At 40.7% G+C, this 26938-nt stretch overlaps 1 protein-coding gene across 8 annotated transcripts in view; it reads left to right on the top strand.

Moving 5' to 3' along the window:
* ccser2a (coiled-coil serine-rich protein 2a) overlaps positions 1-26938 on the top strand; it is a 69318-nt gene that overhangs the window by 10154 nt on the left and 32226 nt on the right. For all 8 annotated transcript variants that reach the window (XM_073928593.1, XM_073928595.1, XM_073928594.1 and 5 more), the window contains exons 2-4: positions 15098-16223; positions 17870-18152; positions 18364-18572. In XM_073928593.1, the coding sequence (XP_073784694.1) occupies positions 15132-16223; positions 17870-18152; positions 18364-18572 (1584 nt within the window). In that variant the 5' untranslated portion in view covers positions 15098-15131. The remainder of the gene's footprint in view (positions 1-15097; positions 16224-17869; positions 18153-18363; positions 18573-26938) is intronic.

Here is a 26938-nt window from a genome sequence, read left to right as displayed (position 1 = left end):
AATGAATCTTGTCCTCTTTCACATTACAATATTATATGTTTCAAACCATATTATGGTTTTATTTTGTGTAAATTATCATCCAGTTTTTGGATAAAGCTCAATTATTAAACATGCATGTTGGCCATGGCCACCTTGAATAATGTATCTCTCTTTGTCAGTGTGTGTCTTTATAAACTGCTTCTTGTTCTTACAGACCAGGTCATGGGAATTAAACACAGAACATTATGTGAATGTTGAGTGGCTTGGAAAGTACAAGAGACTTGTCGAGTCATCTGACTGAAAACTCTTTTATTTTGTTGCACGCATTAACAGGAAGGACATTTTGCATTAACGTAAGTGGATTAGGTTTGTTAGGCTGAAAGATGAGATTGAGAAACAATACAGGGAGTTCCAGCCGAACTTAGAACTATGAGATCTATGAGATCTGTTTTCACAGAGCCTTATATTTATATAGTCTGTTGTGTCACTCATAATGCTCCAATTAATCTTTTCTCCGCAATACAGTGTAGTTTTTATGCACATACTGATCAAGTGACTTTACTAAGCAGGGTAGGGATTTGCTGCTTCAAGTTTTCTTTGCTGGTAATCACAGTTAATCACCACATGCTCATTGTAATGACCACCCTACATTACTGTGATTGCTTTCAAGGATCTGCTGTCTGATCTTTTTCTTTGTTGTGCTTAAAATGACAGTTGAGACTAGACACTGTTACAAATGAAATTAAGGTTTTTGGGGTACATCTTGTTAGATTATCATTTGATTGGTGTCATTTGATGTACCATCATTATGATGACTGTGTCAATCCATATTCTATATGTGGAAGTGTTAGCACTGATTACCCCAGGCTATACCCAAACAGCTGTGGCCTTTTGAGTTTTTTGTCATTATACAACATTGATCGACAGTATATGAAGAGCATTGCTTCAGGCTACTGTAACTAACATCACTGTGTTCCCTATTAAGAGTGTCTGACTAAAGAGTTGCTAGACTAGAATACATTAGGCCAGTTGCAGATGTTTGGACCAAGTCCAAATCTTTAGAGTTCTAACTAAACTAAAACTAAAGTCTTTATTTTGTGGTGGAAGCCCATAGTTCCTGTTATTCAGCATAAACAACAGCATTCATTGACAAACTTCATTGTCAACTTCATTGACAAACCCCTTTTGCATCTGAACAAACTTTTAGGGTGTTCTTTTAAACTATGTATTAGTTTACCTTATATATAATTGTGATATGAATTTTATTTCACCAGATGAATTGAATCACTCTATTCAATGAAAGATTTCATTCATTTAGATTGATTAGGATAATGAAGTACTTTCTATGCTGTGCTTTTGCTTAAATTATATTAAATGACAAGCATATATAAAAACAACATAGCAAAGATACAAGTGAAATAAACAGCACTTTATAGATTTCAAAAGAGTCTAACAGTATTTCAGGTACAATCAAGCACAAAATAAAACTCATTGTAGAAATTATTTTAAAATAAAAATATAATTTTTTATGTTTATGTCATTTTAATGAATCCTGCGATGTGACTATTGCAGATACACACATTGCGATATCGATGCTCAAAGTATTTATTTTGTAGCCCTAGTTCACTTTATTTAAAGAAAAAAAGCACTTTGACTTTGTAGCAGTCAAACTGACCAGTTTGGTTGGAATCATGTTCACTCAAAAATGACAGTTCTGTTATCTCCCTTCACTTGTTCCAAACCTTCATTAGTTTTGAGCACAATATAAGGTATTTTGAAGAAAGCTGAAAATCAAAGTCATTGGCAACATTGACTTCCCCATAAGAAGTCAATGGTTACAGGTGTTTCCTTTCTATAAAATATCTTCTTTTTGGTTAAAAAAAAAAAAAACTCATACATGTGTATAATCACTTTAGGGTTAGTAGATAGTGAGTACATTTTCATTTTCTTAAATTTTTTTTGCCATCTTTTCTCAAAATTTGCAGCAATATCTACATATTTAATATACAATTATTGGGAGATTTAGAGCAATACATTGTATATGTACAGAATATGCATTCTGTACATGCATTCTAGCCTGGAAAGCGCCCACCTTATACTGTGGTCAGAGAAACATTGATAATAAATAGTGCCTACTACAGTATATGATATTCTTTAAAAAAAAATGGTTTTGCAGAACAACCATAAGTACTTGAAATTAGGGATGCTCCAATCGATCGCCCAGAGATCAGTAACCACCGATAATCACATTTCATGACTCGATTGGTACTCACTAAACTGGCTGATCTCAAGAACCGATCACAATTGTTTGTTCCCCTTCGGTTGGGGAACTTCAGTGCCATGAATGGGAGGATTCGGATCAGAAGCCGCTTATCTGGAGAGTATTGAACGGGCCAATGAATGAAATTAATTGGCAGCGTAAGCTTGCGCAGGTGTGCGACATCTGCAATCATCTCAGCATATAAGCACACCTGAAGCCAGCAGACGCCATCCTTTTCGCTTCAGATCCTTTCTGAGTGAGTCGATGAGGGTTCCTCTTGCTGATCAGCACTTCAGAGCGAACGAGTGTGTCTCCCGGTCCAGAGTGGGTCTTCGCGGTGGCAGACGGTCGAGCTGGGTTACTCCCTTGCCTGCGGTTCTTTGGGTCCGGTCCTCCAGAGCGGTGCGTATAGTTGCAACTTTCCTAAAAGAGCAACACAGTCGTGCAGCACGTCCTTTTCAGGATGGCGCTCCGACTGTGCGTTTCTGGATGCGGGGGTTTCCTGTCTCCGGATGATGGACACGATCACTGCATTGCATGTTTGGGGGTCCAGCATGTTAATGCGGTGCTCGCGGGCGGTTCATGTCGTCATTGCGATGCCATGACCGTTGCACAGCTAAGATCGCGGCTAACTTTCGCAAGAGAGCGAGCCACCCCAGTTGCCTCCTGTTCTAAAAAAGCAGCGGGCGCTCGGGCAGATCTGAGGGTTTCAGCGGGAGCTAATCCGCCGCCCACGGGCTCGCGGACCTCTCGCTCCTCACGGCGCTCCATCCAAGCTTCGGGTGGTGAGAGTGATCCGTCTAACCAGATGGTAGCTCTCACACTCGCTGACACCGGAGATCAGATGTCCTCCGCGGCATCGGAGGGTGGGCTTTCACTGTCCGACGAAGATCCGGACCCGCTCGCCCCCTCCGGGCAGGTGAGCGCTGTCAAATCGGATCCTGAAGCGGACATGTTAGCCGTGCTTTCCCGGGCTGCTTCGGCCGTGGGGTTGGAGATGGTTTATCCCCCAGCTCCGCGGCCGGACCGACTAGATGGGTGCTACGTAGAGGACCAGAAGGCGAAGCCTTCGAAGCCTCTCGTCCCCTTCTTCCCGGAAGTGCACAGTAGGCTCACGCAGTCCTGGAGGGCACCTTTCTCTGCCCGTGCTGCGAGTGCCTCCGCCCTCACCGCCCTTGACGGCGGAGCTGCCAGGGGGTATGAGGCGATCCCGTCAGTGGAGCGCGCTATAGCGGTCAATCTTTGTCCGCGCGGCGCCTCTACGTGGCGGGGTTTGCCCCGCCTCCCGTCCAAAGCCTGTAGGTTGTCTGCCTCCCTCGGAGCCAGAGCTTATAAGGCTGCGGGCCAGGCTGCTTCTGCTTTGCACGCGATGGCCACCTACCAGCGCTACCAAGCGCAGGCGCTGGCCGAGCTGCACGAGGGCGGGTCCAACCCAAGCTTATTACATGAGCTGCGCACCGCGACCGACTATGCTCTTCGGACTACTAAGTCCGCCGCGTGTGCGCTGGGGAGGACGATGTCCACACTTGTGGTTCAGGAACGCCACCTCTGGCTAAACCTGGCCGATATGCGCGACGTTGACAAAGTTCGCTTTCTTGACTCGCCCATATCCCAGGCTGGCCTGTTCGGCGACACCGTCGGTGAATTCACCCAGGAATTCAAGGCGGTGAAAGAGCAGTCGGATGCGATGGGCAATGTCATCTATCGGCGTGGCCGTAAGCCCGCTCCGCCCGCCGAGCCATCCACCTCCGCTGTTCCTCGCCGAGGGCGCCCGCCAACGAGTGCTGCCCCGCCCCCGCCTGCGCCTCCGGCCAAGCGGGCGCGGCGTTCACCTCGAAAGCAGGCAGCCCCTCCTGCCCAGGGCGCCGTTAAGTCCGGTAAACGGACCGCGAAGCGTCCCTGAGACAGGCCATCCGGAGAAGAGGAAACTTGCTCTTTCCCCGCTGGAGGGCGGGGCCCCGATAACAACGGTACTTTTCAGTGCCACCAAAACATCAGTAAAAGAGCACTTTTTCCCTTCCCCGGATGTGACTGCACGAGTTCTGCCAGTCCGGGACGCGCTGCCTTCCGGCTCGCAGACTCTACGTGCTTCGCCAGTGGCTCACGAGCGCTGGGGGGACGGTCTCCCTTCCCTCAGCCCTCCAGCCCCCTCTCCGGAGTCAGGGTGCGGAGCCAGAGCGAATCGCTCTCCTCCAGCTTTTCCGCGGGACCCTCGTGCTTCCCGGATCAGCACACCCACTCCGCGCTGCCCCACCGCTGGTACGTCAGCGATTGTAGCGATGACTCCATTAGCGAGGGCTCTGCCTGCCTGGTTAGCGCGGGCCAGCCCCTCGCGGTGGCTCATACGCACAATCAGACTCGGTTACGCGATTCAGTTCGCGAAACGGCCCCCCTAGTTTACGGGCGTGTATTTCTCCAGGGTCAACCCCCTGTCCGCCCCTGTCTTGCGAGAGGAGATTGCTGCCCTCCTGGCGAAGGGTGCAATCGAGCCGGTTCCTCCAGCCGAGATGGAGAGTGGGTTTTACAGCCCATACTTCATCGTACCCAAAAAGAGCGGTGGGTCACGGCCAATCCTAGATCTGCGCGTTTTGAACCGCTGTCTGCACGCTGTCACGCAGAGGCGCATTCTCCAATGCGTTCGTCCTCGGGATTGGTTTGCAGCCATAGACCTGAGGGACGCGTATTTCCATGTCTCCATTCTTCCACGCCACCGCCAATTTCTGCGGTTTGCGTTCGAGGGTCGAGCGTGGCAGTACAAGGTCCTCCCCTTCGGGCTCTCTCTGTCTCCGCGGGTCTTCACCAAACTCGCGGAGGGTGCCCTAGCGCCCCTTCGGCTCGCGGGCATTCGCATACTCAATTATCTCGACGACTGGCTGATTTTAGCCCACTCGCGGGAGCAATTGATTATGCACAGGGACGAGGTGCTTCGGCATCTCCGCCTACTGGGGCTTCAGGTCAACCGAGAAAAGAGCAAACTCGCCCCCGTGCAGAGGATTTCTTTTCTCGGGATGGAGCTGGACTCGATCACCATGGTAGCGCACCTCTCCGAGGAACGCGCTCGCCTGTTGCTGAACTGTCTGAGGGAGCTCGACAGCAAACTAGTGGTCCCACTGAAGTTCTTTCAGAGGCTCCTGGGGCATATGGCATCCGCAGCCGCCGTCACGCCGCTCGGGTTGCTCCATATGAGACCACTTCAGCACTGGCTTCACGATCGGGTCCCCAGACGCGCATGGCACGCGGGCACACACCGGGTCTCGGTTACTGCGCTGTGTCGCCGCGCCCTCAGCCCTTGGAACGACCCCTCGTTCCTACAGGCCGGTGTGCCTCTAGGACAGGCGTCCAGCCATGTTGTTGTTTCAACAGACGCTTCCAACACGGGTTGGGGGGCCGTGTGTCGCGGGCATGCGGCTGCGGGCCTCTGGAAGGGTGCCCAGCTGCATTGGCATATCAATCGCCTAGAGCTGTTGGCAGTGTTCCTCGCTCTCCACCGCTTTTTACCGGTGCTGGAGCGGCAACACGTGCTGGTCAGGACGGACAGTACGGCGGCGGCGGCGTATATCAACCGCATGGGGGGTATGCGCTCTCGCCGCATGTCTCAGCTCGCCCGCCGTCTGCTCCTCTGGAGTCACCCGCGGCTGAAATCGCTGCGCGCCATTCACGTCCCAGGCACGCTCAATCGTGCAGCCGATGCGCTCTCACGACAGCTGTTACGCCCTGGAGAATGGAGACTCCACCCCGAGTCTGTTCAGCTGATATGGGCGCGATTCGGGGAGGCCCAGATCGATCTGTTTGCTTCCCCCGAGAACGCTCACTGCCAGTTGTTTTTTTCCCTGACCGAGGGCTCTCTCGGCACGGATGCACTGGCCCACAGCTGGCCTCGGGGCATGCGCAAGTATGCGTTTCCCCCAGTGAGCCTGCTCGCGCAGTTTCTGTGCAAGGTCAGGGAGGACGAGGAACAGGTTCTGCTAGTTGCGCCCCTTTGGCCCAACCGGACCTGGATATCAGAGCTCTCACTCCTCGCGACGGCCCTCCCCTGGCGGATCCCTTTGAGAGAGGACCTACTCTCTCAGGGACAGGGCACCATCTGGCACCCTCGCCCCGATCTTTGGAACCTCCACGTGTGGTCCCTAGACGCGAGGAAGACTTAGGTAACCTACCGACTGCGGTGGTTAATACCATCACTCAGGCTAGAGCCCCCTCCACGAGGCGCGCCTACGCCCTGAAGTGGAGTCTATTCACTGAATGGTGCGTCTCTCGCAGAGAAGACCCCCGAAATTGCCAGATTAGTGTTGTGCTCTCTTTCCTTCAAGAGAAGTTGGACAGCAGGCTGTCGCCCTCCACTCTCAAGGTTTACGTGGCCGCCATCTCCGCTTATCATAGCGCGGTAGCTGGCGGCACCGTGGGAAAGCATAACCTGGTCATCCAGTTCCTTAGGGGTGCTAGGCGAATTAATCCATCTCGCCCCCCTCTCATGCCCTCTTGGGATCTCGCCCTCGTTCTCACGAGTCTGCGATCCGATCCCTTTGAGCCACTCGAATCAGTATCTCTAAGATTTCTGTCCCTGAAGACAGCTCTGCTGGTTGCGTTGGCCTCCATCAAGAGGGTCGGGGACCTGGAGGCATTTTCGGTCAGTGACTCGTGCCTGGAATTCGGGCCGGATTACTCTCACGTTATCCTGAGACCCCGCCCCGGTTATGTGCCCAAGGTTCCTACCACCCCCTTAGAGATCAGGTAGTGAACCTGCAAGCGCTGCCCCCGGAGGAGGCAGACCCAGCCCTTTCTTTACTTTGTCCAGTTCGCGCTCTGCGCATTTATGTGGACCGTACTCAGAATTTTAGATCATCTGAGCAGCTCTTTGTCTGTTATGGCGGTCGGCAGCAGGGAAGTGTCGTATCGAAACAAAGATTATCCCACTGGATTGTGGATGCCATTTCACTCGCTTATTCGAGTCGAGGTCAGCCGTGTCCCCCGGGAGTACGTGCACACTCCACTCGGAGCGTTGCATCCTCTTGGGCGCATGCACGCGGCGCCTCTCTAACAGACATCTGTAGAGCTGCGGGCTGGGCGACACCCAACACATTTGCAAGGTTTTACAATCTGCGAGTGGAGCCGGTTTCCTCAAGGGTATTAGGTAACCCCTTGGTGATTGAGGAGACAACTCGGTAGGGTGTTGAAACACGCTTGCTGCGCCATTCTCCCTAACACGGAGGTACGTGCGCCTTTTTTATCTGTCAGTAAAGTTCCCCGTCAGGTGAGCCCTGCAGATTCCTCCGTGGCCCCCAGCACTGACTCAGCGGAGGAGTCACTTGCTGGCCCACTACGTTGTAGGTCTGCCCGCTGGTCAGCCCGCGTTTTGGGTATAGGTGCCTGCTATGCGTGATCCCCACTAGGCGATCCCATATGCTTATTCCGCCACGGTTAAGTCCCCCCCCTGGGCGGACCCGTGTCTTCCCTCTCCGCTAACCACTCTTTGCTATGCGTACTCCCCCTTTTTAGGGCTAGTCCATAGGTAAATTCTGCCATCTATCCCCCCCTTGGGTAACGGATGGCCTCCGCAGCGTCCTCCCTATCGGGATTGCACGCTTCCCAACGTACTGTCGTATTCCTAGAATTATCTAGATGCTCACGACTTCCCAAAAAATATATCTAAATCCGTAAAACTTCTGTTGAAGTAGGATAAATTAGGGCCAGGGACACGTTGGAGGACCGCGCCCCCCATGATGTGGGTGCGTCACGCTTGCTTGACTATCTCCTCATCGGGGGTGTTGGTAAGGTGCAGTCATTATGGCGCTTTCCATATTCTCCCATTCATGGCACTGAAGTTCCCCAACCGAAGGGGAACGTTCGAGGTTACAGAAGTAACCCTTCGTTCCCCGAGGAGGGGAACGGAAGTGCCATATTCCGTCGCCATAATGACTGTCCCTTAGCTGTTTGAAAGTCTCTTCAGCTTAAAAGGATGGCGTCTGCTGGCTTCAGGTGTGCTTATATGCTGAGATGATTGCAGATGTCGCACACCTGCGCAAGCTTACGCTGCCAATTAATTTCATTCATTGGCCCGTTCAATACTCTCCAGATAAGCGGCTTCTGATCCGAATCCTCCCATTCATGGCACTTCCGTTCCCCTCCTCGGGGAACGAAGGGTTACTTCTGTAACCTCGAACGTTTGTATGTTTTCAAGCAGAGAACACATAAGAACTGAAATCTTTTGACATATCAAAACTAAATGTTTTTTGTTTTTAAAAATATTACAAGTTCATTAAATCCTGGCTAGAAATATTCGGGGAAAATATTTTTTTTCACTTGAATATTTAATAATATATCTATTGTAATATATGTATTGGAATAAGCAGTATGGACCTATCTCCTTTTAGTAAAGAAGTAATGGATTTATAGGTGTGCAATTTAACTCCTTATGCATCAAATATGCACTCCAAACTTCATTTAGACCTTAGACAATTCTTCCATGATTTACAATGTTTCCAAAGTGCTTTATTAGTGATTTTTCTTGCCATTTTTCAAGAATCTGTTTTTATCTGTTTTGTTCTGTAAACTTGCTTCTGACCATGACATGTTCACACTAAATTGTTAAGTATCTTAAGCTTAGGTTTTTTAATACATGGACTGAAAATGTGCTTTATGCCTTATAAAGCTTGAAGCATCAGAATCTGTACTCTCTATTAGCCAATCACCATGACAATTTATCGGTACTCTGTATTGGCCGCAAAAATCACTTATTGAATCATCCTTACTTGAAATCAATGCTAAATCTATTTTTATTTTATTTTATCATGTTTTAATTTTACAATCAAACATAACCCATCAACTATTAACTGACTCCGAGAGACCATTGTTCTGTAGACATTTAACTGTGAATGTTTGTCTGGGTGCTTGAATATGTCTCTGTCTGGAATAAACACACAGTGCGTAGGAGAAAATTGGCTTTACTGTGTTAGTCTGAGCTTACAGTGACCCAAAGCAAAGAAATACTATTGAGAAATATTGTCAGATGGAGAGCCCATTTGGACACACCTCAAAGACTGTTGTCTGTGTTTAGTTGGACTGTAATGCATTTAATCCAGCCCTCAAGCAGATCTGCCTTATCTCAGTAAGCTGCTCTCTGTGACAAATCCATACCTGTGCACACCTGAGGCCGGCTGAGCTGAAGATAGAAAACAAGCAGCAATGTCAAACAGCAGCTTACTTCGTACCATGTGCTCTGCAGCAATAAGCACTTTTGAATCACCTCCATCAATAAGGACAGGCAGATTCACTACCGAGAAGCAGTCAGACAGAAAGTCTAATTGATTTTAGTGTCGGGCCATCGCATGCTGTGCACATACACACACACACATTATGTTTGCTGTTTAGCTGCCTCAGATATATAAAAGAGTGGTCAGCTTGTTCTTTCTCAACCCCTTAACCCAAAATACACATACACAAAATAAATGGTTTCTAAAACTATTTTTTCAGAGCGTTTACTACAGACTTTTTAGAGCTATGTGTGATGTGGTGGCTTTCTTTTTTCGAATGCTTGACTGATTCAAGATTAAATCCTTATATTTAAAAGGTTCATTTATTGAGTTTAAGTACCAAAAGATTCAAGTAACATTCAATTTACTTTCTAAAACTTGCAAACCGTAGTTTGTTTAAATTTATACTGTCAGTCGGGAGATTAAATAGATACATTTTTACAAAAAAGGTGCATGAAATATTAAGGCACTGACTTATACATCCTGAACGAAAAATGTTACATACGGTGCATCTGGAAAGTGTTCATAGTGCTTCACTTTTTCCACATTTTTTTGTTACAGCCTTATTCCAAAATGGATTAAATTCATTATTTCTCAACATTCTACACACAAAACATCATAATGACAATGTGAAAAAGAGTTTTTGGAATTGTTGCAAATATATTAAAAATACAAAACCTGAAAAATCACATGTACAGAAGTATTCACAGCCTTTGCTCAATATTTGTTGATGCACCTTTGGCAGCAATTACAGCCTCAAGTCTTTTTGAATATGATACCACAAGCTTGGCACACCTGTCTTTGGAAATTTTTGCCCATTCCTCTTTGCAGTACCTCTTAAGTTCTATCAGGTTGGATGGTAAGCAATATTGTTCAGCCATTTTCAGATCTCTCCAAAGATGTTCAATAGGATTTAGATCTGGGCTCTGTCTGGGCCATTCAAGGACATTCACAGAGTTCTTGTGAAGCCACTCCATTGATAATTTGGCAGTGTGCTTTGGGTCATTGTCCTGCCGGAAGATGAACCATCGCCCCAGTCTGAAGTCAAGAGCACTCTGAAGCAGGTTTTTATTCAGGATGTCTCTGCTCATTGCTGCATTCATCTTCCCCCCTATTATGACTAGTCTTCCAATTCCTGAAGCTAAAAAAACATCCCCACAGCATGATGCTGCCACCATCGTGCTTTACTGTTGGGATGGTATTAGCCTGGTGATGAGCGGTGCCTGGTTTCCTCCAAACGTAACACCTGGCATTCCCTCCAAAGAGTTCAATTTTAGTCTCCTCAGACCAGAGTATTTTGTTTCCTATGTTCTGAGAGTCCTTTAGATGCCTTTTGGCAAATTCCAGCTGGGGAGTCTTTCGTCTGGCCACTCTACCATACAGAACTGATTGGTGGATTGCTGCACAGATGGTTGTCCTTTTGTAAGCTTCTCTTCTCTCCACAGAAGAATGCTGGAGCTCAGACAGAGTGACCATTGGGTTATTGATGACCTCCTTGACTAAGGCCCTTCTCCCCTGATCACTCAGCTTAGATGTCTAGCCAGCTCTAGGAAGAGTCCTGGTGGTTCCAAACATCTTTCACTTATGGATGGAGGCCGCATTCCTGTCTCGGAGGTCTATATACAATTCATTTCATATCAGGACATAAACATAAAAATTTGGGAAATTAACAAAAAGTAACAGCAACATTCAGCATTAGCAAATTAGGTTTAGGTCACGAGTCAAACATTGCTAATTTCAATAGTTTTAGCAGTATGTTGGTCTGGAGGTGTATGTTAACACAATGTCCGTCCAACAGCTAAAGCAAAATTAGTTCATGCAACAAGACAATGATCCCAAACAGCTAAAAATATATCAAGGTGGAATACTCCTGGGTCATCTTGGCTGAAATGCTGAGCTAAGAGCTGTGCAAAAAACTCCTCCAGAATAATCTGAGAGGCTGAGAAAGTCACACAGAAAACGATTACTTTAAGTAAATACTGCTAAAAGTGGATCATCTGAATCATAGGGTGTCCTATGTGGCTTTTCTCTTTGGCTTTTTTGTTGCTGTAAATAAATAATGACATGGTGTGAGTTGTCATGTGATGTTGTTCATCTGGGTTGTTTTATCTTCCAATTTTGAAGACCTGCCAGGGACTATATAGTTTTTTGCTATGTTCTTATACTGAGAAGCATGAAATTCAATGGGGTTTGCAAGCTTTTCCACATGGCTATATACAAACGTGTGGTTGATGGGTGTGAGGGTTGTTTGTTTTGCATCATTTCGCACATCATTAAAAAAGGTTCAACCCACGCCTCATAACCTTGAGCTTTTTCCATTCAATTACATGGTTTTTCAGTGGGAAAACACTTTCTGTTTGAATTAGTCCTTTAGGAATAGTGATATGTTCTGTGTTACGGTGGTCAGCTCAATTGTTTTTGTTATCATTGTCACTATTGCCTTGTTGTGAGCTTAATTATGCCATTTGCTAATATTTAAACTCAAAATCACCACCTCTACATTAAATAGAATTGTATTATAAGATGCATTAGCCTTTGTTACCATGTGTATTCTACTGTATACGTTTAGGATATCTGTAATACAAAGAATGTCCTAATTTGAGATGATTTTGGTGTAACTTGTTAGATTTTGGAACTTCTTTGTCATTAGTTGTTTACAACAGCAGCAACAACAATGTGATAGTTTATCTAAAGCCATTGGGAGGGGTTTTTCACTGAGACCTGAGGTCCATTTAAAATCACATTTAGACATCACATCACATCCTGCTGTGTTTGATTTGAAGTGACTCCTTTTTTCTTTGGTTCTAGTTACCCACAGAACTCGTCTGCATGTCTTTTGGAATTAGAATGATGTCTGCCGATGTGTGTATACTGCATGTGGGTGGGTTTTGAGATGCAGGTAAAAGATGCAGAGTTTTTTTCTGTGACTTTTTCATTCTAGTCGAGTGAGTTTTGTGTGGGAAGGAACCAGTTGACAGATGGTCTGGAGCGTTGCCATAGTAACCTCATGTATGACATCATCTGACCTCAGGCTTCAGCAATTACGCTCCTTTGCCCTTTGAATGTATTTTATGTTTATGCAGATTTATGCCGGTATGCATTCTGTCTTCTTTCCTAAAATCTTTCAATAAAGTCTTCAAAGCTTTGAACCAATGTAATGTGTAATGTTGAACCAAATCAACTAGCTCTGAAATGTTTAATTTAAAAATCATTTAAAAAGGCAGAAACACTAGTGTACTCTCATGAAACATGAACGATCATATCCAATTTGAAACAACAGCACCATATGAACATTAGCTTTTAGATATTGAAATTAAGCATACAATATTAATGTTTAAAGTATGTTTTACTATAATCAAACATACACTACCAGGTTTTTAACAAAGGTGTTGTGCTTTCCCAATGTATTTGATTAGAGCTACAATAATAACTGTAATAATGTGATTTTATCATGATATAAAATAAGTTTTCTTTATGCATTTCAGTGTCATATTATCCCTTTAAAAATCATATTAATATGCTCATTTGGTGCAAGAAACTTGTTTTTATTTCTATTATTTGCCTCCAGGTATAGCTGTAAAAAAGAGCTTATAATGTTGCTTAATATTGAAAACTATTGAATTTTTAATGAGTATAAATACACTGTTTTGTAAGGCAAACAATTATATTGTTTACTGCACTTTGATATTCAGGTTATCTCTCTGTAAAGACCAGTGAATCAGAAGTCTGCACATTCACACAAAGACATAAAAAATCTATATAATACTCTGCATTGATACAGTAAGTACTTGTCAGGTATTTATTATCATTTACAGTAATTAGTATTAAATAAAGATCAGTCATATTTCTGTGTGTTTTGGCAAAAATGTGAAAATAACTGCTGGTGTTGGGCTGGGGTAGGCTTTGGGAGATCTGTTATGGCTGACCTGATTTGGCAGAATGAAGAGGATTATAAAGCCTGTCAGTCTCTCTCTCTCTCTCTCTCTCTCTCTCTCTCTTTCTCTCTGTCTCGTGTGACTACTAGTATAATCTCTCATCACAGAATGTGGGTCAGTGTGTGAATAAAGATCACTGCATGCACCCTTGTATTCCTCCATTGCTTTTTTTTTTTTTTTTTTACGCACGCTTCACATTTGTGTCATAAACAACAGTCCAGCCCTTCATTCAAATCTTGATGCTCTGATGAATTAATATATGATGTTGTATTTAGTTTTCTTTTAGTACCTAATGAATATTTCCTTTAAACCAAGGCTTGTGTAAAAGAATGAACGAAACTGATTTCTGAGAATAAAACCAGATTAGGACAGAATGAAGTGGAACGTCATAGAGGCACCATTCAGCTGAACAGGATTTGGCTTTTAGCCCAGAACTCCCCTCCCCTTTCTCAAATTTACTTGTTTTGGTTTCCTTTGAGCCTTGGACGTAATTCACAGAAAAAATCAATATGGAAAAGAGTGAAGTGAAAACTTTCCCCTTTTTCTTCCTGATGCTCTCTACCCTAACATTGCCTCTCCTTGTTTTGCAACCTACACTACGTGAACATTGTGTGTGTGTCTGTGTGTGTGTGTACAGTATGTGCATATACATTTTATTTACAGCATGAATACTTCAGAACTATTTATTTAACTCTTATTGATTTCTTACCAGTCATTAAATCAAACTTGTAGTTATTAAAAAAAATATTATATGATGCAAGAGTAAGAAATTTAACTCAAACCAGTGCATTGTTGTAGTTCTTATAGTCAACAGACAGATTTCAGTAATAAAAAGTTGGTCAATTTTTAATTGTGGCCCCAGTCTGTATTTCTGCAGAACATGTTTTAAAACATGTTATAATGTTTTATTTTGTGCAGTGACATCAATGCCACCAACACATGATCAAGCACGAGGAGGACAGTAAACTTTAAGACACATGCGCTTCAATCCTTAGCCGTTTAAACACATCCTCTATCCTGATCCAAATTAGCTGTTATGTCATATGCTGTGAAACTTTCCAGTCAGATCATCAAAGGACTGTAGAAGGGTTATTCCATTCAGAAGTTAATATTCATTCATTTTCTTGACAGCTTAGTCTCTTTATTAATCTGGGGTTGAAAAGCAAAATGAACTGCTAACTTCTCCAGCACGTTTTTACGCAGCTGTTGCCCTTCCAGCCGCAACGCATCTCTGGGAAACCAAAAGTTAATAGATAAATAAATGAATAGATAAATAGAGAAAAAACTCAGCCACCTCTTTTCTTGCTTTTGTTAGTTACATCAGTGGTCTGTTATTAGGCCATTTTTTTAAATAAAAGGTTGAGAGGATGTACTACGGGAAATACAGTGGAAGGAACACTGTGAGACCTTTTTTTGTGGCAATTTTCTGTTGCTTCCTTTAACCCTAAAAGAGAACAATGCAGTGCATGTATCAAAATACAAATATAACACCTTGTAAATCAGCTTTCCATCTCATATGTTTTTGTTTACTTTTCATGCTCTTGAGCTGATTTTTCATAGCATGTAGTATCTCATTAATACATCAACACACACTATTTTAGTTTAATCACATTATAGGATAATTTAATGTAAATGACCAGTAAATGTAAAAAGTCTTTCTCTTTTCTTTTTAGGTGTCTCTTTAGTGTTCATCCATGACTCTGCCATATGCTGATGGAACAGAAGGTCCTCAATAAGTCCCCCATGGTGTCCAGACTGCCAAAATTTGGTGCCCGTCCTGTCAGTGGTACCCCTTCATCCCTTCCCAATGGCACAGCCCAGATTGTGGTCACACAAGAGGGTAAGAATCCCCCTGTCAGGCCAAATGGAGTAGTCAGAGCCTCCTCCTTTTCCATGAAATGGAGAAAGGAAAATGGTGGGTCATTGGACCCTTTAAACTTAGTAGAGGGCACAATACCAGAAGGGAAGAAAGAAGCTCGATCTCAACAGTCTCCAGGAAGTAAGGAGTTAAAAAGCCCTTCTACTCCTGCATCTAAAGTGCGCAGGTCGGCCTCGTCATTATCCAGTGGAAGCCCCAAACCTGTACCCAAATCCTCTAAATCCATCCAAAGTCCTAAACCAAAGCCCAAACACTCTCAGATCTTGACAACCTCTAAAAGTCAGGACATATCCCAACAAAGGCCAACTCAAAATGGAACTGCATTTCTGGGGTCTTCACCAGGCCAAGCCATCTCTTCAGGGCTTCAGCGACCGAGGACAAATTCTAGCTCTACGCGAAGCACCTCTAGCTTATCTCAATCCAACGACAGCCTCTCAAAACATTCGGTCCTGCCTGACCACATGGTGCGCTCTCAGAGCTTCACCCACTTTAAACAATTACCATCGCCAACATCCGCTCCCATGACACGCTCCTTCTCCTTCAACAAGGCTGTGGAGCTAGCCAAGCCACTAGCTAATACCCAGCTGCGTCCTCCACGAACACTTGGACTCAAATCTCCACTGATCCTCAGCAAAGGCCGACCAATGCTTGGTTTTGGGGGCCTGGGATTTGGAAAGGGCTTAACAGATAGACTACCTGCTGGGACTCCCTCTTCAGACTGCTTAACGCCGCCTAATTCCACAAAAAGGCAGCTTTTACCTAACTCTATGCTGACAAAACCCTCGTTACAAGCCTACAGGCTAAGTCGACCAATTGCTGCCAAACAGCAGTGCCCTCCAGTGGTTAGGAGAAGCCCTGTGGAAAGTGACATTATAACTCCTCCTCTCACTCCAGAGCAGCTCCACTGTGCCACAGAAAACGTAAGTGTCCGACTCTGGGTATTTACTATGACAACTAAATGTGCTGGTATAATCTGCATCTGAGACTCTCTCTCTCTCTGTAATGTTTATATTGACACCAAACTTTATGTTCCTATTGTCACCTAACACTGACCACAAAACAATAAATTCATGACTCTGCCACCTATTGGTCAAGTTATAAATCAATAAATCCTTCATATGTTAATTGTTTTCATAATTTTCTAATATTTTAAGTGAAACATTTCTAAAATGTATTAAAAACTCACTTAGTCTGAAGTTTCTTACTAAACTTGTTGCTTTTTAGACCCTGGGGCTTATTCTGCCTCTGGATGCTTTGCTCATTCTGTCTCTGACTTTTTGGCTCCTTAATTGCTGTTTGCAGCTGTATTAATAATTAGGGTTGTCAAAAATATCGAAGTTGGTACAAATCGATACTGACATTTCCTGCTAACAATTGAGCACAGGCATTCTCATCCAAGATTTTTAAGTTTGTGCTTGATGAACAGTGGTAAAGCGATGACCTACAAGTCAATCAGCCTATCTGTTAATCTGTTGAGCTTGTGAACACGATTGCCAATCAGCAGTATTTAAGAACATGCTCAACAGTGCTAAAATATTAGCAGGAAATGGATTTTTAAAATTTCAGTATCGATTGGTACCAAGGTTGATACTTTTTACAACAATACTACTACTAATACTACTACTACTACTAGGTACAAGCTTACTACTACTACTACTACCAATAATAATAATAAAAATAAAATAATACTAGTTACAACCGTATTACTACTGCTACTATTACTAGTACTACTACTACTACTACTAGTTACAATCATCATACTACTACTACGACTACTATTACTACCACTACTATACTACTAATAATAATACTAGATAAACCTGCTACTACTGCTAGTTACAACCCTACTACTACTACTACTACTAATAATAATAATAATACCACTACTACTAGTTATAACCCTACTAATACTACTTCTACTACTACTAGTTACAACCCTACTACTATTACCACTACCACTTCTACTACTATTACTAGTTACAACCCTACTACTACTACTACTACTACTACTACTACTACTACTACTACTACTAATAATAATAATACTCCTCCTACTATTAGTTACAACCCTTTTACTACTACTACTGTTACTACTACTACTACTACTACTACAACAACTATATTACTAACTACTACTACTACTAGTACTATTACTACTACTGATAATAATAATACTAGTTACAATCCTACTACTACTACTACTACTACTACAACTATTAGTTACAACCCTACTACTACTAGTTACAACCCTACTACTACTACTACTATTACTAATCATACTACTACTACTAATAGTAATAATACTAAAAATAACAATAATATAATAAAATGTATGTATTATACAAGTATTATGTTTTCATAAAGTCCAATTTGTTATTGTTGTCAAATTTTTAAATTATTTTGTAGATAATTATATAAAAATACTATTCTGTGTTGTGAGTTCTTGTTCTAATCAATAATAATATTTGCATAGCTGTTAATAACAATGCTGAATTTTAAACATGACTAAACTGAAGTTAAATTAATAAATACATAATCTTTTCCTTCATTCTGTGTTTGTGACAAGGTTTCAGCTTTCACTGATTCCCCAGAGGAGGCTGTGACAGAGCCGAGTCTGAATGGGACCCTTCACTACACTGGGGAGGGTGCGGAGGATATGTCTCTCTCCTCGGCATCTTCTCTGGAGAGGAATGACACCAGTGAGGAGTTCCTAGATGACTTTGAAAACCTAGGGGACCAGTCCCAGAATGGCATCCAGCAGAACAAAAATCCTGTTGCCACAGCCACCCGGATACGCATGCAGAGCTTTTTGAATGAGACCATGGACTGGGCTGGGATTGGGCTGGCAGGTATTGCTAAACATAACTTTCATTTCTGCCATTTATCAGGGTCAACCAGTTCAATGTCATGTAAACATTTAAATCTTAAGTGAAGCATGGCAGAAAAGGGTGTTCTGATTCTTTATTATTGGAATTCATGCTTTCAGTGGTCCATTTGAGATATAGTGGCTGATAACCCTTGTGGTAAGCATGTAGATCCTGATGTGTGTTTAATTTTTAGGTGGTAAGGCAGATTTACAGAGTGCTCCACTACGTGGTCCACCGCTCATGTCCCCTGAAGTGGACCGTCATGCAGTCTCTTCTTTGGAGCTCTCACCCTCTAATAGCTCTGGAGGGACATACATGTGGGATGAGGAGGGCATGGAGCCACTGGGACACAACACACACATGCACCACTGCAGCAGTTTTGAGTCAGACCTCAACAGCGTCGTGAGTACACACATACATCCAGAATAAGATTGCAGAGTGTTGAGGTTATGTACAACAAAATAAAAAGCAGTACTTATTGACATGAGATGCATTGATCTGAAAGCTTCAAAGTACAGTGAACATATTAAATAAAAAAAGAAATTATATAGTGAATCTGAAAAGACAGGTTATAACAGTTGAAATTATAAATGATACTAATGAATAACAATAATAATTGTTATGATAATGTTAATGTACATACTCAAATAATAGTAACATTTTGAGTAATAGCAACAATATTGTTAGCAAGAAAAAAAAAACCCCATAAATTTTAGTAAAATTGTTTTCAACTTACTGCTGCTACTTCTACTACTATTACTAACTATAATTAGAAGTAACTTAAAGGTGCAGTTTGTATGTTTGACACTCAGTGGTTGAACTTGGTATTGCGTTCCTGGATCAAAACAAACGCAAGCACAGGTTGCCAGATTGAGGACCAAATGGAGCAGGTCGATTTTTAAATTGAGGCTGATTTAAATGGTGTTCTATATAAAAGCAAGGCCACGGTATGGAAGGAATTTTTTCCATATTAAATGGAGCATTCTTTGGAAGCCTTTCTGAATGAATGAATAAATGAAATATGGCGTTTTCCAACAAGGCAACCCGGGGTCCTGAAATATAATTGGCTAAACTGGCATTGGGGGTGGTAAAAGAACCAAAACAAAGATAGATGCTCCATGTAACAGACATTCTCAAAGCAGAATATCTGACTTCAACATTGTTTTCCAAATAAACAAGTATATTCACTTAGCATGTTTTTTTAAATATCTGCAAACATGATATTACATTTTTATAATTTAGAGATGATTATGATTTAGAGTCAAAAACTTACATACAGCACCTTTAAATTGATTTAAAATAAATCAGTACTTCAGGGGCCTCATGTACGAGGACTTGCGTGGAAATCTTACTAAAACATTGCGTACGCACAAAGCTGTAAATGTGCGTACGCAGAAAAAATTTCAGATGTATGAAACACTGCGTACGCCGAATCTCACGCATATTCTTTTGTACATCTGAATGAACGTGAAACTGAGCGCAACATGCACGAGCACAAAACCCCTCCCTGACTCCTCCCCCGTATGAATATGCTAATGACTATGCTAATGGAAAAACCCAACGAAAAAGCAATGGCAAAAGCAAGCAAAAAGAGAAACTTTGAACAGAATGTGAATTGGAGGTGCTTTCAGAGGTAGGCCGGAGAAAAGCGGTGTTATTTGCAAGTTTGTTCTCCGGAATTAACAATAAAAGAAATAAATAGAGCGGGAGAGTTTAGCTGATGCGGTTAACACAGTTGGGTCTGAACATCGCACTGAGTGCATTGAAAAAAGAAATATTGTGGTTTATATCTGTAAAATGTTGCAGGATGATTAACAGTCACAGTGGCGCTACTCGTAAGACCCATGTGTTCAGGAATTGATACGTTCGAGCATGAACTCGGCTCGAATCCAGCGTCTGATGAACTCTTTCTTGTTTTTTCCCCCGCTACATATCAGATTTTGTCAACTATTTATCACGAGAAAGACAAGTAGGAATCATTAATAAGTTCATATCAATAAGCATCATATTTTATTTGCACATTTATTGAATGGAAATGTTTCTGATTCACGCATGCAAATTCATCTTCAGATAGGTATGTAAGATTTCCATACCATACAGTTGACCAGCTAAACATTAAAGCACAATTTGCAGCGGTCGCCTGTTTTCCCAATGTAATCTGAGCGATCTACTGCACGCACATTGCTATAAAGACACTATCTGAAGATGAATTTGCATGCGTGAATCAGAAACATTTCCATTCAATAAATGTGCAAATAAAATATGATGCACAAACTTATTAATGATTCCTACTAGTCTTTCTCGTGATAAATAGTAGGCAAAATCTGATATGTAGCGGGGGGAAAAAAGAAGAAAGAGTTCACCAGACGCTGGATTCGAGCCGAGTTCATGCTCGAACGTGTCAAAACATGTTCACATGTGTCTTACGAGCTACGCCACTGAGACTGTTCAGGGTGCAGCAACATTTTACAGATATAATAATATTGAATGGAAATGTTACTGATTCACGCATGCAAATTCATCTTCAGATAGTGTCTTTATAGCAATGTGCATGCGGTAGATCGCTCAGATTACATTGGGAAAACAGGCGAGCGCTGCAAATTGTGCTTTAATGTTTAGCTGGTCAACTGTATGGTATGGAAACCTTATATACCTGCTGAACCCGCCTCATACAACTGCCATTGCAAGGCTCAGACACTTTGTAGAGAGCAATTTAACACAACTGCCTCTAGGAGTCGCCAATGGAAATAAAACAGACACGCACAAAAAATGTGCGTACGCCTGCCAGAAAGCTGCCGTGAAGTTGCGCACATTCCCACGTTCAGTTCATTGTTAGTAAATCCAAACGTGAGCGATTCTGAGCGTGAAACCTGGCGTACGCAAAGTTTTTGTGCGTACGCAGCGTTGATACATGAGGCCCCAGATCTCTAACCACACCAAAACTATTTCTACTTTATACATGCAGCTGTATTGTAGATTTGCTAAGATTATAGTTTGTATAAGTCCCAGAAAATTCAGTTTGCCGGTTTCTTTGTGTGCCTGTGTGTGTCAGGATCTCTCTGTCCTTATCCTGCTAATTATCTCCTTGCTAATTAAGGATTAGCCTCTGTTGCTGTTACTCGTGACTCTGCAGGAGTCTTGTTTCTAGGTCTTGGCGCTCTGAGAACAGCTCCTCTTCTGTCTCAGCTGTTTCCAAAGTTTCTGATCGACTAACAACCCTACTTAACATTCCAGCGTTTGATCCAGGCTGTGATGTTTTTGCGCAGTGATTCATGATGTCCAGTGACCAAGAGGATTTTAAACAGTAATAATCAGATTTGAAATACCAGTGTTCCCCTGTAGCAGACACACAAATGTACCCATTTACACACGCTAACTTGACTTTGACTTCAGATATTATGTAACTTCAGCATGTATATGTTTGAGCACAGCTGAGTCATTGTTGTCATACAAAACTGGGTTGTTCCTTTGAGGGAGTTTTACGTTATGTTTAGTTTTTGTAATTTGCTGTGGTTTAGGTTGAGCTTTGCTTTCAATGACATCTGGTGGTCTGCTATTAGTACTGCAGACAGTTTGCATTTGTGGTTTCACTATAGTTGAAAAAAAGTTTAATCAAGTTATTGTTTATGCTTGAGCTTTTGTTCAAACCTATTTTCTGAAGTAGTAAATTTTCATGTACACCTTTCCTGGATTTGGAATTGACAGGGTGTCCATGGGTCATGGAATTTCAGGAATGTTACGGAATTGAAGAAGGCTTAGATATTAGATATTGAATATCAAGGATTTCAATTTTTTCAAGTTATGTAATATCAACATGGGCCGGTACATAATTCTGACGGTATGATAACCTTGGATAAAAATATCATGGCTTCATGGTATTGTGATTACTGCTCTAAAATATATTCTTTTTAAATGTCTGGGTAAAAAAACAAAAACATATTTTCTCCTTTGAACACAAAACATTTTATTTTAAGAAACATTTATAATATTATATTATAATATATATAACATGTCAGGTAATTTCTTTACAATTTAAAGCAGCATCTTTGGATATCTTTTCTGCTGGGGACACTGTTGCCCTAAAAAACTAAGAAAAAATTTAATAAAAACGTACATATATAATTTTGGCAGTTTTAAAATTTAGAATTTTCCAAACCATGTTGAAAATGGTTATCTTCCTATGGCTAAATATTAGGGATGTCATTTTAAATTTTAGTTTTCATTTATTAAATAAAAATGTTCTTTATCATGTTTTTATATCACACTGTTTCTCGCTTGCTTAGGATAATGTAAATCTTAAGAGCTGGGTTTTAAAAAAGCAGTCACAAAAAAGCTAAATACAGTATACATTTTGTAAAACAATTACTTTTTGAGCTATCAAGTATAGGAGAAGAAGCACTTCATAGCCACAGCCAAAAAAATAACTGAGCTAAATTACCCATTGTTGATCTTCACAAAGTGTCTATTGAAGTCATGCAAAATTATATTTATTTTATTATTTTAGCATATTATTCAATGTTATATGATTAATGTATAAGGACAACATCAACCTGTTTTCCATTCATTAGAAGTCATGGAAATACAGTTTTTTAGTCGGAGAATGTCAGGGAATTAGACATTTGGTTTAAAGTGGGAACACTTGAGTGATTTAGTTATATTCCTCTTGATGACCATCGTGTCTAAAACGTGCAGAGTGTTTCAGTGATTAACCCCACCCTGTATTCCTCCTGTCTAGATCCCTGTTCTATGCCTATCTTTAACTTAAGGCTCCTGTGGTCTCGTGGATACTGAAATGGAGACGGAGCTTTATTTAGATCTCATCTGATCTTACCTTCAGCCAGTGATGTAATGCCAATCTGGAGCTTGAATTATTTATGTAAACTGGAATTCATTTGAAAGTCTGCAAAAATGTTACAGTTTTGGTTTGAATAATTTTTAATAAATTATTATATGGAATTTAGTTATCTTCTATTAGTATACAATGTAAATTAAATCAAAAGGTTACACATTGATAGGATGTATAGGGTTATTAAAATATACTATTATTTTAAATATTTTTAAATATATTAATACTATTATTATTTTTTTACCCATTTTCACTGACAGAGATTTCTTTACCAGCATCAAGCCAGGTGTGAAGTCCTTAAATCCTTCATTTTAATCTGCTGTTTTTGTGTTTTTTTGATGTTAGGCTTGTGGTTCTTATTACTGAATAAAAAAAATCTATATTATAAAAAATAAAATGTATTATTAAATGAGTAAAAACAAGTATGGTTTGCGTTTAAGGCCACAAGGGGGCACTATGGATTTAGGAAACACTGTAAATGTTTTTAGTATGAGACTATATCTGGTTCTCTGTTATTGTATACTAGTGTGTTTAATCCCCCAGATCACTTCTACAAAGTGCATCTTCTGTTAGACTTAGGAGTTGTTTGTTCTAAATATAGCCTGTCTTGCAGGAGGCATTTACCGGCCAATTCATTAGCTGCTAAATGATGGAGGTGCATAAGCCTTTGTTTTTCAACGCCGTAAGTGATTCTGAGACGGCCTTTTATCGGCTGCTGCCTCAGTATTAATTAGCTGAGAGCTATAAAGCATTGTTTAAGCTTTGTTGTTTGCTGACTTTAGTCATACAGTAAACAGGATTTGAATAATTTTAGCTTCAATATTTAAGCTGTCTAATCAGCTTTTAATTCATTTTGACTGCTTTATTGATACTTTTACATTTCGCTAAATCCCTTTGTTATTCCTAATGACTTTTGAGAGTTGTTTCATATATGTGCTCAATGCACATCTTCACTGATGCTTGTGAGGCTCTACTAGTATGTGAAATTGAATCTAATGCACACATTCAGGGTGACAGGAGCAAAAACTGAAAGATAAAAAACTCCTTTACTCTGAAGTAGTGTCTTGGTATTTTTGTATTATATTTTATAGTTGGCGGTGGAGTTCATGATATTAACATACGCTAGATGTATCTGTTATGATTCAGATTAAACGTATAAATAACTATGATATTGAAATAACCAAGCTAACTAATATGTTTTCAAATTTAGAAATACGTTTAATGTTTGTTGCGTTATATTAATGTTACTGGATGTTCTGTCCTAGAATGTCAGATGCCACTTACTGTAAGTATAGTGTGTGCTGGGATTTGAGTTGTAAGCCATTATTTATATTAAATAAAAAATAAAACCGCTTTATAAAACAACATATCAACAACTGTTCATAATAATTAACCATGAATTATTGTTAATGATTACCAACAGTAATTCATTCTACATACAGAATGTGCTTAGATCAAAGTTTCATGAAATCTGAGCTATTTGATATAACATTATGAATATTTTATAATTGTTAGTCTATGTCTTATGGCATCTTCACTCTGAAATATATTTATGTGGCAGAAACATTTTTTTGTCCATTCTGTATGTAATGTTTTCATGATAGTGTAGTTAGGAACAAATAAATCAAATAATTGTAAATAGACCATTTTCACATTTTAAATCCTTGTTTAAGTTTTTAATATTAATAATTTAATTAACTATGTTTAATATTTTGCACATATGTACATTTTATAAAATTATTATTTTTATTACATCATTGTTGCAATAAATTACAAAAACAAAACAAAACACTTTCTAATGCAGTTATGCCCCTTGCCTGGGACAGTAGATGAAATTTAGTTTTTTCCTCTGCTGTTATTGGAAAACACAATCGTGAAGTTTTTCTTTTGCTACTGTATTTAAGCAAATTGGAATGCAAAAATGTTTTATTTGTGGTACTCTCTTAGTCACTGTTCTTCAAGTTTACCCAACTTAGATGACTTCCGCTGCTGAGAAACTTGGAAATGTGAAAAGACTACATAACATGGACAGGCATTGGCACCTGGGATGTGTGGCACCATTTTTTAAAAATAGAATCTCTATAGTCCCTTTCTGAAATTTTAGGAGAGTGAGCAGAAAGTTTTAAGGAAGTTTAAATTTACTTGCAAGAAAATTATTCAAAAATTTCCCCCATTTCAACTGTATTACTGACAGATGCTTTTCTAATTAAATAGACGTACAGAAATGAAAATATGCCATTTTATTTTAAGGATATCCCTGGCTCCAGACTAATATTTAATACCAGTATCTCTGAGTTCTACAGCTGGTGGCAGAAGCACCTAATTTGGTAGTGCTATCCATATAATATTTATAATCTAACTTTTGACTGAGAAATTCTTATATGACAGTAGCTTGAGCTGAGAATAACTGGAGCATGAGTTTTGGTATAGAGTGTGGTCACGATGTGCATCTGGTCAGTGTTGTGAAATGCACTTACATACTCTTTTCTTTTGAGCTGAACTACTATAATAAATGGTCTGTGCTGTGATCTGTTTATCCCACTTTTGGTGCATTTGCCATTAAAAAATATTATATGGAAGTGAATAGCAATGCTGTCAGACAGGCAAATCGGCACAACTGCTAGCCAAACTTAGCAGTGTCAAGGAAAAAGTCTCTAAATATGACCATTTAGTCACAGTCTGAATCCCTACGGAGGCTGCTTCACTCAATAGAACAGAGACCATTGACATATTTGTCACTTGAGACAAGTCATTCTATATGCAGTTCAAAGCAGGAGTGTGAAACAGTGAACCTAAATCTCCATACACAGCCACTTCAAGAAGACAGTCACTTCAAGAATCACAATACTAATACATGATGAACATACAATATCAATTTATTATCTAATTGACAAATATAGAGGCATTATTTTCTTATCCAATCTGTGTTTAATTGATCAAACAGTATGTTTCTGAGACATAATTTTTCATAATCAAATCATAATAATAAGGCATAATAATCAAATCAAGTAATTTTTGACCAATTTAAAGCATGAAAAAGAATGTTAATTTCTTTCCAGTTTATTAAAATAAAACACTACGTTCTAGAAACGCTGGGTTGTTTTTTGGGTCAAATTTGGGTCAAGTTTGACGAACCAAACTAATGGGTTAAAAATGTATGTAAAAAATGTTACCTACAGCAGCTCAGTTTGTCCATGTTAAACTCAAAGTTTGCTTATATAAACTTAATTTACATATATTTTTGAGTTTAAACTTTTTAAGGTCCATGCATATTGACCTTTTTTCTTCATGGCCATTGAAAAAAATTCTCCATTTTAAGTATGTCTGCACAGTATATCGTTTCAGGATTGATATCACAATGTGATCATTCACAATATTCACATCGCAAGTACATGCAATGTTGAGTCTGGATTATAATTGATCATTTCACAAGTGTTTTTTTAAGCTTGTGACTAAGGATTTTAAAAGCATTCATGCTTAAGAACTAACTGTTTGTAACTTGCAATAAACAATCAATTTTATTAAATTGTTTATAAAATTGGAAGACTATGCAGTATTATATTTTACATTTGATTCTTCAATTGCTGTATGTCTGAATATAGTTTCACTACACGGAAAACAATAAAAACAGTTTATTGAATTTTTTTCTTTATTGGTTTTATTATTTCTTGCAGACTTTCTTATGTTTTATTCATATGCACTCCCCTACAGAATCTTCCCAATCAAATTTTGCAAATTCAACTAATGTAGTGAAATTCTATTTATGAAACAAAAAAATATCGCAATTTTAGATTTTTTCCAATATTGTGCAGCCCTAATTCAAACTATATCCAGGTGTCCAAGTATTTTAGCTTTGGATGTAACGTAATTGAGGAATTCAAATACATTCCTTTTGATCCCCCACCCAAATATGATGTTTCAC

The sequence above is a fragment of the Danio rerio genome, chromosome 17 (genome assembly GCF_049306965.1).
Source record: "Danio rerio strain Tuebingen ecotype United States chromosome 17, GRCz12tu, whole genome shotgun sequence".
NCBI classification, from domain to species: domain Eukaryota; kingdom Metazoa; phylum Chordata; class Actinopteri; order Cypriniformes; family Danionidae; genus Danio; species Danio rerio.
Note: the sequence above shows the minus strand (reverse complement) of the source record. Positions and strands in the feature narration are given on the sequence as shown.